We start from the raw sequence: 13785 nt of genomic DNA, 5'->3' as shown, positions 1-13785 counted from the left end.
TCTCCGCCACGGGCATGTCCCGTCTCTTGACGTCACGCCAAGCCTGTGGGGCGGCTCGAAGGGGGGCCAGCCCCTGGGGCCGGGCAGAGGGCTCCAGCCCGAGCCTGGAGGGCGCGCAGGGCTCCCTGGCGGGACCCCGGCTCCAGCCCGCCGCGGCCGGGTGCCGTTGGCTAATGAGCGCGGCGCTGAGGAATGGCCTGCCTGCCTGCCTGCCCGCCGCCCTCTAATTTTAGCCCCATGCTGCCGGGATCATGTGCTGCCGGCCTGCCGGCCCGACAGCTGCAGCCCACATTTTGACAATGATGAAAAGCAGACGCCGTCCCCGGTGCCCACCTACCGCTGCTGGCTTTGCCCCAGCCCCCCGGGCCGCTGCCGGCCACCCTCTCCCCGGTGGTTCTCGCGCCCCGAGCACCCGCAGGGAGCCACGTGGGACCAGTGGGGCTCGACCAACCCAGCCATGCGCCCGGCTGGGGCTGGGCAGGGGGACCCACACACCCCCCGGCTTTGCGTGGGACAGGCAGCGGTGAGGAAAGCAGCCTATGAATTTCCTGCCCTTTGATGCTTGGTGCCTGATGCATCTCCCCGACCGGGGCCTGATATCAGATCCCCCCAGCTGTTAAACTCCTCCAGCCCCGCCGCAGGCTGCCCACAAGTGCTAAATGTGTCAGTGCAATCCCCCCGCGACAAATGCGGATACCAAACCCCGGCCTCAGCTTTGGCGCTTCCCCCACGGCACCTCACTGGGCCCGGGAGCCCCTGTCCCCTCCCTACCCACCTCAACTCCCGCGATGCTTCAGCAAAACAACCCAGAACACCCCTTCTGCTCCTCCCTGACCCTACCCCTGGGCCCCTGCCCTAAGGTGCCCAGCCCAAGGCCCATCCTGAAGCTGTGGGTCCTGGTGCCTCCCTGCCCTGATCTCTCTCTCTCCTCTGGAGAGACCCACATGCTCCCCCTGTACCAAGACCTGGCCAAGCATCTCCAGCTCAGGTCCTCCACCCTCTCCTGCAAGGAGCGAGCATGAAACCCATCTAACACCAAACAGCCACATTCAGGTCCTGAGCAGAGGCTTTTGCTGTTTCCAGTCAGGGGTTTCTGCGTGGGCTGCCCCAGCCTGCCCTGCTGCTGTGGCATCACTGGCTTTGCTTCCTGGCAAGTGTGGAAATCCCTTGCAGCTAGTCCAAATCACGGCTCCCTGACAAACCTCCCTGGGGTCATGCATGACAAGGGAGTCAGAGCCCGCCTGGGGCCACAGGCTCTCTGGAACAGGAGTGGGGCCATGGATTGCAAAGGCTGGTACTGGGGAGGGTTCGAGGAGGCAATTAGCATCGTGCTTGGCTGGCTCCTTTTGGGTGCTGTGCCTGGAAATCAGCTGGGAGCTGGTGATCCCAGCTGCAAGGCTCATTCCAAATGCCGAACACTCCCAGAAGAGGAAGCTCCCAGCTGGAGCAGCGGGACACTGGGGCTGCCTGGGGACCTCTCCTGTGGCACAGGCTGGGCTGCTGCACTCGGTCCCTGCCAGGCTGCTCCCATGTCTCCATGAAACCCTCGGGACTAAAACTCTCCATCAGGGAGTGCTCTTAGCACAGCAGGACCCAGCCCCTGTCCCACACCCCGCGCCACATCCAAACCCTGACATGAGCGGGATGAGCAGGCACATACAAGCCCTGAAGTCCCAAACCTCTGGGGACAGCTACACCTCGGACAGACACCTTTGCTCGGGGACCCCAAGCCAGCCGCCATCCTGAAGGCGCTCTCCCGCCTGGCCCAGGTCTCCCCCAAACGTCACGCATCCCTGGAGCGCCAGGCTGCATCCTCAGCTCCACCGCGAGACCCAGGGCAGCCACCCTTGGGACCAGAAGAAGGGGCGGAGGGAGGAGGCATCCGGCGCCAGCCGAGCTCCTGCGCAAAGCGGGCTTCCCGGGGCCCTATGGCTGTTCTCGGGAAGAGGAAGAGCAAAGCCAGGATTAAAGCCCCGGAGATGGCACCTACCGGAGAAGTTGCGTGTCGCCAGCATGGTGGTGAGGATTGCTCCCTGAAACACACAAAAGGCAGGAAGGAAAGGGTGCGCTGGGCCCCAGTGCGCCGCGCTTTCCCACACCACCCCCCCAGCGCCCCGGGAGGAAGGCCCCACTCATCACCTGTCTTCCTGAGGCTTTGCTGGGAGGAACTGGCCCACGGGCCAATATTCCCCTCCTGCCATCAATATCAGCCTTGGTACCTGACTCCTTAACCCTGATGCCAGGGCGTTGGGTTGCATCCTCTGAACCTGCCTTCCCTCTGAGATTAAAGGGATATTAAATATCCCAGGGCAGATTTCGGTTTCGTTCTGCTGTAGATGCAGAGGGACACCACCGAGCCGGGAGGGCAGCTGGTTGAAAGGGGAGTGACCGGGAGCGGAACTGTATTTAATTGTAGTTAAAGTTGCGCCTGCTTAACAACAGTGGGGTGGGAATTTTTCATGGTAGCAAAGAACAGCCTTGCAAGATTAATGTTTATAAAAATGTTTCCCCTCTTCCAACTGACTCTACTAACTAGTTTCTTAGTGTATAACAAGATTACTTTGGACTGATTGGTTACAGTAATGGATTACTATTTTGAAGTACATGCCTGAACTAATTTGATTACTTGTCTAGCTGAAAGGTAATAATAGTTTATAGCCAGTTTCTTTTCTTGATAATCTTGTTAGCAGCCCACAGCTATGCTGCTTTGTGCTACAACGCATTCAGGCCTGAAATGCTAACGGGTCTGATTACTGTACAGGTCAGAGCCCTCCCCGCAGCCGGGAGAAGCAGTTGATGCTACTGGCTCGAGGGGAAGCATTTCGTTTTCCAAGTCATTCCAGAGCCAGTTCCCAGCAGGATGCCACCAGCTAGGGCTGAGCAGCCGCAGAGCTGAGCTCTTCAGGGGGATCCTGTGATTTCAGAGCAGGCGAAGACTGCTTGAACGCGACAGCGCCCAGGAAGGGGAAGTCTGTGGGGCTGCTGGTGTGGGTCAGCCTTGCCTCAGCTTTTTGCCTACCTACACACCACTTCGGTTGCTCCCTGGATGCAACGTGGCTTGTTTGGCCCCTGCATCAGGCAAAGGCGTCTTGCTGTGTCCTGCTGCTGGAAGGAGCTCTCTGACACCGTCCCCAGGGGAATTTCCTCACCCCGGTTTCCAGCACAGCCAGTCTTGCTATGTGATTCAGTGCTTGGCTTCAGAGTAGCCTTTCCCCAGGCAATGGGGCCCCTGATGCAGCCACCGGCACACATTGGCCTCTTTTCCCTCCTTTGGAGCAGATTCCCAGTGTGCATCTCCCCTAAAGCTGACCCAGAGACTCCAGAGAGACACCCTGGCCTTCTCCACTCAGGGAACAAACCCCAAACTATCTTGCCATGCATTTTCTAGGCAGCTTGGAAAGGAGAGTATGAGAGTTACCTTCAGCTTCCTCCGGGCATTGAACTTCTTCAGACAGTCCACAGTCTCCTGCCTGTGCATGCATGATGCCACGGTAGCACGGTGCTGAGAGGAGAGAGAGACTCGGCTTAGAGAGGGAGGAAGAGGAGAGCAGGCGTCGAGGGGGGCTGAGCGCAGCGCGGGGGGAGCGTGCCCCCGCTCTCACACACGAACACGTGTGCTGTCTCCCGTGGCTCAGGCGCAGGCTGTAGCTGCATGCAGCAACAGCAGCAGATAAAACTTTAATAGGCAGCAGGAGTTACTGGCTCTCTTGAGTCAGCAGGTTCTCATCTGGCAGCGTAGGAGTTTGCAGGGAGATCTCGCTACCCCCTGAGTTAACGCCTCAGCTGCCTGGCCATGCAGCAGGGAGGTTCAGGGTCTGCCCACAGTACAAGGTCCCAGCATATTCCTGCCTTTAGGAGCTGATCCAGAGTCTGAAGGGTGAGCAGCACGGCTGCAACCCTCATGGGTCGTTGCAGCCTCCGCTGCCCGCCCCAGCTCCTGGCCACGGATGTGAAGTACTCATGCCAGAACTGGTGGGGATGCCCTCACATCCCTCCCTCTGTCCATCGCGTCTAGCCTTTCCCATGAACGCCTGCCCAGCTCACCGATATCCAGGGGTGCTTCAGAGCCTCTGCTGCTGTGATGCGCTTGGATGGGTTTATGGTTAACATCTTGTTGATGAGATCTTTTGCTTCAGGAGTGACCGTGTCCCACTCAGGGGAGGGGAACTGCCAAAGCAAAGGGAGCAGGGTGAGAGACGGTGACAAGCAGTAGAAGCAGAAGCCCTTCTCAGACCTGCCAGATGCAGTGGGGCTGGTTCTCTTGCAACTCTTTGCTTCTGCCCATGAGACAGGATTGGACAGGCAGAGGGATTTGCTGTACCAGCTGGAAAGAGCTGCCAGCTGGAAAAGCGGAGAGCAGAGCAGGGGCAGAGGGGGAAATGCAGAAGGCCCAGGATAACACCTATTTGTCTTGCACTGCACGCCTGGACAGCACACGTGGGTAAGGCAGCTCAGCTGACCTTTGGCAAGCAGAGCAGAGCTCACATCCACCTGAACTCATTGCAACTGCTCCCCCGGAGCAGCAGACTGCAACATGGGGACAGCAGGAGAAAGGGGAGACAGTGAAAGAGGAGAGGAAGACAAACCCACTCACATCATAGGCCCCGGCCTTGATCTGCTGATAGAGGCGATGCTGATCTTCATCCCAAAAGGGAGGGTAGCCAACCAGCAGGATGTAGAGGATGACTCCTGTCCAAGAGAGGGAGAGCGAATGTGGGTTAGGTGGTGATAAGCAGCGGAGAGTTTATATCACTGCAAGTATGAACAGACCCAAACTGGGGGCAGTTCCAGCTCCAGGAGAGAAATTGAGAAAGTTTTAGGGAAACAGGACAATTTGCTCCCTAATTAAAATGACAAAGCCATGCTGGCAGGCCTGGCTCCATGCTGATATGCTTGGAGGCTGGGGAGAGAGGTGGCCGATCCAGGCACATGGGCCGGGCAGCCACACACATGAGCACAAGCCTGGTGTGCTAGGAGGGCTGGCGATGCCTCCTCCGTGTTGCGGGTGGTGCAAAGCTCCCTGTTGCTGCAGTGCCCTGGCTCCCCGGGCATGGCGTGGGAACAGGCAGGCAGCTCCCATGCCAGGGGCTTCGGGTCCAGAGTAAGGAGGCTGATCTTTCAAAGAAGAGTGCCTCCGGGCTGGGAAAGGGGATGCTGCTCTGGGGACAGCACAGTGCAAGTGCCAGTTCCCTTGCAGGGGAATACTCTGCCCTGGCATCCCTCAGAGGTGCCCCGTGGCTGTGGCTCAGGACATGCTGGTTCAACAGCCTGCCTGACCCTGCGCAGCCGATCCCACTCCCAGCCTTTGAACCCCAGTATAACTTACCACAAGCCCACAGGTCCACGGCTTTGCCATAGGGATCCTTCCGAAGCACTTCTGGGGACAGGTATCCTGGAGTGCCAGCAAAACCTAGAGACGCCAGAGACACAGCCCATCACCGCCTTGGTCACACGGTCCATCACAGCACCATGTGCCAGCAATGCCTGGCTTCTGGCCAGGTGCTGTGGGACAGCCATTTGCCCCAGCCCTGGCACGTGATGAACCGATGGGACAGCCAGTGTTAGGAGCCCGGCATGCAGGGGACCGCAGGGGCGCTGAGCCCATCCCCACGCCGGGGTGTGAGATGTGCCTGCTTCTGGAGTGTGCACCTCATGGCTACATGCGTGTCAAGCGCAAGCCTCTGACTTCCCTGCTGGATTTACACCTGATTGCCTGTGTGGTCTCCTGCATCCTCGGGGTAATGATATCAATGAGGGGCTGATCAGGTGGGTTAGGGAAAGGTGAGCTAATGACGTGCGAGACCTGACCCTGAAAGCAGTGCTGGGAGAGCTTGCAACAGGCTTGTGAGAGCTTCTTCTCCCTGGCTGATCTCAGATCAGCCTCCAGAACTGCAAAAAGCCCTTTCTTGGGGACTGTCACTCTCCCTCACGAAACTCCTCTGACCCCCAAGTGTGGAGCAAACTATGGCTTTCAGCAAATGGCCAGCGACAGAAGCAAAACACCAGGAGCCTGGGGTGCTCCAACATGTGTCTTCAGCACCTGAAGGAGGGTTTCCTCACCTGGGTCTGCCCCCACCGCCAGTTTGTCCGGCTCCCCAGAGCACCTTGGTGACTCACGGAGTCCCTGCTGAGCTGTTTGCTTGTGCCCTGGATCAATACATGGGCTGGTTCGAGGGCACAGCTGGAACCATTGACCTACTACTCCCGCGCTGTGCCTCTTAGGCTGGCTCTGCCAGGGTGCTCTCATAACCTGGTATTTAGGTCCTGGGGACACGTGCCTGTCCTGGAACACTGCTGGGCCTTGCTGGTCCTACTTAATCACACGTGCTGAAGAGGGCTGGAGAATAACCCACCTTCAGGCCATTCCTACTCACCAAACCATGCTTGCTGGTCCCCCTCCACCTCAATGGCAAGGCCGAAGTCAGCTAGCTTGACGGCTGCTCCCTTCAGCTTAGATGCCAGCAGCAGGTTCTCTGGCTGAAGAAGGAAGAGAAGGTTGGCAGACCCATGACAGCAACCTCCCCGTTGTGTATTCAAATCACTGGTCATAAACTGCTCTGCCACCGTGTGGGAGCTTCCCAATGCAGGTCTAGGGGGTCTGTATGTGCTTCCTGATTAGTTTGACCTGCTGTGTGTCCTGGTACCGCAGCAGAAGGAGATCCAGCACACAGGATGCCTGTGGTTTGCATGGGGAGAAACTGGGACACAAAGACTGGAGACAAACTCAGCCCATCGCAGCCGGGCTTGCCATGTGACAACGGAGGGACCCTGCAGCACTGAGCAGCATGGCAATGCCAGCAGCTCAGAGCACTGCTGCCTACACACGCCATCCCTCTCCCCTTCTTCTATGCTCTGGTGTTCCCAGGAAACACGATGCTTTGCAATATGCCACCACTCTCCAGTCATTCCCTGTCCCATCTGGGAGCGCTTCCCTGCCCCTGTCCCCAGGCTGTCCTGCTTGTCTCTCTCTCCACAGCAAGGTATCTCAGTGAGCCAAGCTGTATCCTCCTGGGAGGAAAACTGGCTCCTTAGAGGACCTTGGACCACAGAGACCTCTTTATCCTCTCTCTCCCTTGTATCTTTAAGCTCCACAGCTTGTCTCTGTTCTGTGGCTTTCCCAAAGCTCCTACACAGCACTCTTCTCTGCAGTGTTTCAGCTACCTCAGAGGACATGATAGGGCAAGGCTTCTCCGGACATTACTCCATGGAGTTTTGTATCACAGATGGGGTCCCTGCACCCTCCCACAGGACCTTCCCCTGCAGCTCTTACCTTCAGATCCCGATGTACCACTCCCATCTGGTGGCAATGCAGGACAGCTTCCAGGATCTGCTGGATGCAGTGGCTGCAGGAGAGAGAGAGAAGGAGAAAGCTCAGAAAAGCATTCAGCAAAGCAGAGTTTCCATAGACACATCTATCTGCCTACATTTCATCTTCCATCACCCTGTCCCACCAGCAGCCCTGCAGCACCATCCCCCTCTGCCGAATGCTGCATACCCGCAGCCTGGGAAGCGCGGAGCGGTTGTAATCCAGTCGCCAGTAAAACCCAGCTCCCAGGGCTCACTCAGCACCCAGCCCCCAATGAGCAGCAGAGCAGGAGTGCTGGGGCTATGCAGGAACTCACATGCTGCCCAGAGATAAGGAGCTGAGAAAGCCAAGTGGTTTCCCACAGATGCAACCCTGTGGGAGTTGGGTACCAGCAGCAGAGCCACAACGCCAGCCCAGATTTGGGCTCTAACACCAGGCAGAGCAGATGAGCTCTTCAGACATAAAGCTAACATTCACTTCAGCCCCATTTCCCTCATCTTATCTAATGCAGGTGGCTCTCGCTGTGTCTGCTCACTTTATATATAGCTCATTAAACCCTAGCTCTGCTGCGTGCATGAGAAAGGAAGGGAAAAAGAATGAGGCAATGATCACTTTCCTTCCAAAATGGCTGTCTGCAAGGCAGAAGGTCTTTATTTACATATATTTTATTTTATTTATATGACACTAATAAGTGGATGGGTTGTAAGTGGACTCAGAGCAGGCAGAACATTAAATAAAAAGATTACTTTATGCCTATAACCAGGGGATATTTTCCATGCGGATAGAGGTAGCATAGAGTTTACCACCGCTCGGACATAAGTGCTGGCCGTGCTCATCTTCCCCGACATGGGCTACTCCACACGCAGGGGGCAAAGCCAGGGGCACAGCGGGATCTGGGGACCGCTCCAAGAGCTATCCCAGGCAATGCGGGTGACCTCAGCCAAATCACGTCCCTTCGGTGAAATGAGGCTAATGATATCCCCCTCCCTGAGCTGTGAGAAGCAAAGGGGTGGCCAAAACGGTACCCAGCAGGGCACCTGGGACGCGCCAGTGGCAGCGTGGGAGGGAGAGTAGCTACAGCCTGTCCTCTCATGCAGCCTGTCTCGGCTGCTCCTCATTAGTGCTTTCAAGTGGTAAATGCCAGAGAAACGCTTGCAAACGACTCTAATGTAGCTGCAAAGGGAAACGGCAGGAATTGTAGCGCGTTTATGCTATCATGCTCCTGACTGGGGCACCAGGCAGGTCCCGGTTGCTCCCTCCTGCCCTGGCAAGCCCTGCTTGCCGGCTCCTCCGCGGAGGTCAGACACGGGCTGTGCGGCAGCCGCCTGGGCTCAACAAGCGGGACCAGCCCTGCAGTAGCACACGCAGCTCTTGGCACAGGAGCTGTGTGAATTAAAATGACTTTTTCTGCAGCATTACACATCTGGTTCATGAGTACGCTCCAAGAAGCAGCTGTAAAACACTACCCAGTGTGGAGGAAGCTTATATTGTGAGAAGCCAAACATGTAGGACCGCAGAGGAGCAGCCCAGGGGAGGAGGAGACGCGTGCTGCCACCTCCGCTGCCCAGCGCCTTTCCTTGCTCACCTGGCGTCTGCTTCGCTGTAGTACTCTCTGGCCACGATGTCCTCAAACAGCTCCCCGCCTGTGACCCTGAGAGCAAAACAGACATGGAGTTAGGCTCGGGATGGAGCTGGGCTGATTTGCACCATGCTTATCCCTCAGGAGCAACCTCCCCCGTGGTGCTGGGTGAGCTGGGCAGCATGCTGGGATGCAGGGAAGGGAACGGTGGTGTGCCGGCTGTGCAGGCGGAGGACCTGGACCAGAGCCAGCAGGCTCAAACCCCCTGTGCTGGAAAGGCTTGTGTGCGGTGGAGGACGGGGAAGATGGAAGGAGCCTCATGGTTTGGATGGACTGTGCAGGGCACGTAGTCCAGCAGAGCCCCAAGGCATCATGCTCTGGGGCCCGGGCAAGCCCACGGGAGGATAGAGGCATGCAGCTCATTGTGAATTAAGGGCCAACTTCAACCGTTACTCACAGGTCAAATATCAGGTAGTGGTGACCCTCTTCGGAGATGCTGTCATGGAGCCTCACTGCGGTGGAGACAAAAGTGTTATGGTTACGGGCATTATGGCCTGGCTCCAACCCAGCTCTGTGGCTCCAGAGCCTCTCCTGGCCACCAGGAAGGCCTTTGCTCCCCTTTGGGCGCAGCAGGAGCTCGGGAAGGGCAGAGCGCGACAGCCGGTGAAACCGCACGGCCATGGCTGTTTCCCCCCGACCTCCAGGTGCAATAGCAGCTACCTGGGGGATGTCCCCGCTCGACCGCCAGCACCCGCCGCGGGCCCAGCCTTGGGCAGGGGCGCAAGGCTCCGTGGCCGTGCCCGAATCGAGGGACTGCATGGGGCTGTGCACAGGGCCAGTGCAGCTGCTCAGCTATCTGGGGTTGCGACAGCGCCCTGGACACGCATGCCCTGGGCAGTGCTCTCCTCCAGCGCCCGGGATTAGGGGCTGGCTCAGGAGCAGTGCCGGAGTGCAGGCAGCTCAGCCAAGATGCTCTGCTGCCAGGCCCTTGGCGGCAACACAGGTTTTGCCTTTCGTGACCTTCCTTTTCTCCTTGGGACGTCTCATGTCAGGGATACCGAGGAATCACCAAGGGATGAGTTTCCTTAGGAGGAAGGAAGGCTCTCCCCGCCTCCTCCCTTGCTGCAGCAGGGCTGGCATCCTGCCCTGTCTGCTAGCCTCTCCGAGGGACACCCTCTCTCGCCGGGCACGGGGCAAGTCACACGGCAGCGCAGCACCCAAAGGTGCTGTTCCCCAGCCTGTAGAAACCTGCCAGCCTTTTGCCCAATTCTTAAAACCTAGACGTAGCTCCCTGCTCAGAGCTTAGCAGTCAGATACGCAGTCAGGGGAAAGGCACAGAAATAAGGTGGAACAGATAAAAAGAGCCTGGCATGTCAATCAGAGCAGAATGCAGCATCCCCTGTCCCAGAATCTCACATTTTGCTCTGATTTCCTTGCAGCTGTAAATATTTAACCCTTTCTTGCTTGTCACCTGTTTTCGGTATGATACAACTTTCAACGCCTTTCAGAGCTATATATGCAAACCAGAGAAGAAAAAAAACCCTTTCAGGTAAATATTTGTGTGTGAGTTTTAGCTCCTAGCTGATTTTACTGCAGCTAAATCAGTGGGAAACATCCTTCATACTTAAGTCTGAGACAGCCAGGAGAAATAACAAGCCCCAATACTGGTGCAGGGTGTCTCCTGGTGCCAGCAAAACGATGGTTTGCCGGTGTTACCCTGCCTCCAGGCTCAGCGGGCAGATCCAGCTGCTGCCAAGAGCACGAACACGCTGGGAATGGGGAACACGCAGCAGAGCGCACAGGAGCTGGGGAAAGAGGGAATCGTGAGAATACCGAAACGCTCGTGAAAGGGTGGGAAAGCCCACAGCCCCCCACGCAGAGATCTCAGCATCTCTAGTGACTTAAGGGGTAAGTCATTAAGTCGCAGGCGTTCCCGGCAGCTGAAGCCCCAGGGCCAGGCCCCGCGCAGCCCGAAACCCATCCTGCCGGCAACGCTCGCGTCACCCCTTGGCCCAATTCCTTCCAGAATAACGGGCAGAAGAAGCTTGCTGTGCCTGACTGCATCTGTCCCTTGGGTCTCTTCTGTGGCCTTGAATATTGACACAAGGCTGTTCATCTTACTCAACGGTTATTCCCCCCCTTCCCTATTGCAGGCCTCCACAGACATTTCCCCTGCACTCAGACACCTGTGTTTGTTCAATATTTTTTTCTTTTACACTTAATCCCAGCTTTTCTGCCTTCCTCTGTCAAAAGAAACCCATTTCCTCCCTGTTTCGCCTCATCTGACAGGGTTTTGGGGGTATTGTTCCAGGGATCCTGCAGGATCCAAAACGTTCAAAGGAAGATTAGACAAATTCGGCAAGGATTGGGCCATCATAACTATAAACAAATGGTCCGGATACACCCTCTGCTTGGGGAAGTCCCAGTGTCTCCGACTGCCAGAACCCAACAGGGTACAACACGGAGCGGTTGCTCTAAATATAGCCTGGTCCGAGAGGTATCTGCTGCTGACCCCAGGCAGAAAGAGCACCCGGGGAAGAGCTGCGCCCAGCCGGACTTTCTCAAGTGCAGTGCCAAGAGCTAAGGAGAGAGCGGGATAGAGTTTCACTCTTCAGAGTCAGAAGAAGAAGGGAGCCAAAGTGCCACTGCAGAACTGCATATGGCCAAAACCTGCAGCTTTCCCTAATATGCTATCCAGGACTCGTGGACCAGCTGTGGGGTTTCAAGGACTTGAACTTGCTTTTCACCACCTGCACCTTTCTAATGCAAACCTCTCCTGCAGACACAGGACAGAAAAGCCAGATCCTTGAGACTCACACCCAGGGGTCCCTAGCTGCAGGATACACTGTTCTCGCAGAAGATGGAGCAGATGAGAACGTGCCACAGGAGGCCCAATGCTGGGAAAGCCCTGGGATGCACCTCCTCAGGAGGACAGTGAGGACCCCCGGCCTCGCCATGCCCTGCTTCCCTGTGCTCCCAGCAGCAGCGGGGCTGCTTCCTCCTCGTTAGTGCTGGTCTGCAGCAGCACAGCTTGTTCCAGCTCCTCTGTGGGTAATTAGCCTGTTTGCATTGCATGCAAGCGAAGCTGCTCATCCAAGTTTCCAGGCAGCAGGAGCAGTGGGGGTGTGAGGGGAGAGAGGGTGAGGGGAGGAAAGAAGAGCCTCCTGGGTATAAATAGCAGCTCGGCTGGGCCTGTTAGCAGCTCCTGCTATTAACCCCTTCCAGCTGGGGCCTGTTTGGCTGCAGCGGCTCCAAGGCAGCTATCTGTGCAGGTCACTGCCAAACAGCAGTGCTTGGTGCAAGGCAGGGAGGACAGCGATGGGAGCCTGACCCTCAGGCCCAGAACAGAGCAGGAGGGAGGAGAGATCAGGATAAAGAGATAGAGGAAAAAGGCCAAAGAGAGAGGGGTGCTAAAATATCCTGCCAAGGGGCTGAGCTGCCCCTTGGCCAAGCACAGCATGGGGCCTTGTGGCTGGGGGTCCCGGGGCATCCGGGACACACTGGTGTCCTACCCTGGCTCTGTGGCGAGGTGCTCCTGTTGCTGGGGACCCTGCCAAGGGCTAGAAGGGGTGATAAGGATGGGGAACGGAGCCAGAGGGATGCAGGTATGTAATGATAACCTCAGCCCTGAGCATGGACACGGCCACAGCTCCTGCACCATCCACGGGGCACTGGGACGCAGCACGTCCCCTGCCGCATTGCCTACTCCCTCTCTCCGCTCGCAGGGTGGATTCCTGCCTTTTTATCACTTCTTGCTGTTCCTGTGCTTTACAGTGCGTTTCCTGCAAGTCACAGCAATGCCCGTGTAAATTTTGGTGCAGAAGGAAAGGCCCCAGCGGCTGTTCTGATCTGGGGAGGCTGAACTCACCGCTCCTTTGCTGCACCCGTGCTTCACCCTGAAGGTGCTTGAGGAGGGGAAAAACTAGACCCAAACTATGTGATAACAGCACCAAAAGCTGAACGTACCCAGAAGGGCCAAGCCGTCTGGCTGGGCCTGAGCATGGCTGAGGGACTCGAGGCAGCTCTGCCTTGCTGCGGGGGCCTGGGCATCCCTCCGCCTGGGGGATGTCTCCGGGGGCTTCATGTTCCTGGGGAGCGGGACTGCTCCCTCCTTCCCACCCGGCCGGCAGCTGTGTTGCTCAAGAGGTTTGTGGGTTGCCATTAAGTAATAGGCAGCCATTAAGTAAAATTGGCCCTTTTGCCAATCTCTGTGCTGCCCGCTGCGCTTTCTCCCTCTGTGCACCCGCCTCCATCAGCCGGTGCTCCTGCGTGGAGCATCCATCCCCCTGGAGCAGAGGCAGGGGAAGGAAAACACCCCCTTGTCCTGGGCAGCAGCGGGATCCAGCGGGGCCTGGCACCCGGCCGGTGCAGAGGAGGCCTGGTGCGGCTGTGCGGGCATTTGCCTGAGATGGATTGAAGCTGACAGGCTTTTTACCATCTGAAAGATTTATCAGGCGGGAGCCATGTGCCGCATGCGAGCGAGCGCATGCCGGAAGGGGGGCGAGGTGGGATCCGCCACGGCAAGCGGGGAGGCTGCCGGCGTGGGTTCGCCTCTCGCCCCAGCTGCCGCGCGCCGTGGAGCAGAGGGGAGGCTGCAGGGACAGGGGGATTGCAGAGTTTGGCCTCTCGTGGGTAAAGTGTGTGGTTGGTCCCGGTGGCCCTGGATTGGGATTGTTGGATCTGCAAGGGAAGAGCTCAGCCAAGGGGAAACCTCCCTGCTGCTGGCTGGGGTGGCTGAGCTGCCGTCCTGCCCTGCAACACTCTCCCGAAAGGTGCAGGAGCCCATGGGGGTGAGCACATCCCCAGCTCCGCGTTCCCGGCAGCTCCGGTCCCGTGGGGCCCCCACCAGGAACAGCCGGAGCAACTGACGGCACCTATCAGCATCCCTGTCAGGGCTGGG

General features: G+C 57.7%; 1 protein-coding gene across 4 annotated transcripts in view; it reads right to left on the bottom strand.

Annotated features, from left to right (window-relative positions):
* CAMK2A (calcium/calmodulin dependent protein kinase II alpha) overlaps positions 1-13785 on the bottom strand; it is a 40856-nt gene that overhangs the window by 15018 nt on the left and 12053 nt on the right. For all 4 annotated transcript variants that reach the window (XM_026122669.2, XM_026122668.2, XM_026122671.2 and 1 more), the window contains exons 4-12: positions 9343-9397; positions 8892-8957; positions 7271-7343; positions 6375-6477; positions 5327-5410; positions 4595-4689; positions 4045-4167; positions 3419-3502; positions 1991-2033 (exon numbers count right to left, since the gene is read on the bottom strand). In XM_026122669.2, the coding sequence (XP_025978454.1) occupies positions 1991-2033; positions 3419-3502; positions 4045-4167; positions 4595-4689; positions 5327-5410; positions 6375-6477; positions 7271-7343; positions 8892-8957; positions 9343-9397 (726 nt within the window). The remainder of the gene's footprint in view (positions 1-1990; positions 2034-3418; positions 3503-4044; positions 4168-4594; positions 4690-5326; positions 5411-6374; positions 6478-7270; positions 7344-8891; positions 8958-9342; positions 9398-13785) is intronic.

The sequence above is a fragment of the Dromaius novaehollandiae genome, chromosome 15 (genome assembly GCF_036370855.1).
Source record: "Dromaius novaehollandiae isolate bDroNov1 chromosome 15, bDroNov1.hap1, whole genome shotgun sequence".
NCBI lineage: Eukaryota > Metazoa > Chordata > Aves > Casuariiformes > Dromaiidae > Dromaius > Dromaius novaehollandiae.
This window is presented reverse-complemented; position numbering and strand designations above follow the sequence as displayed.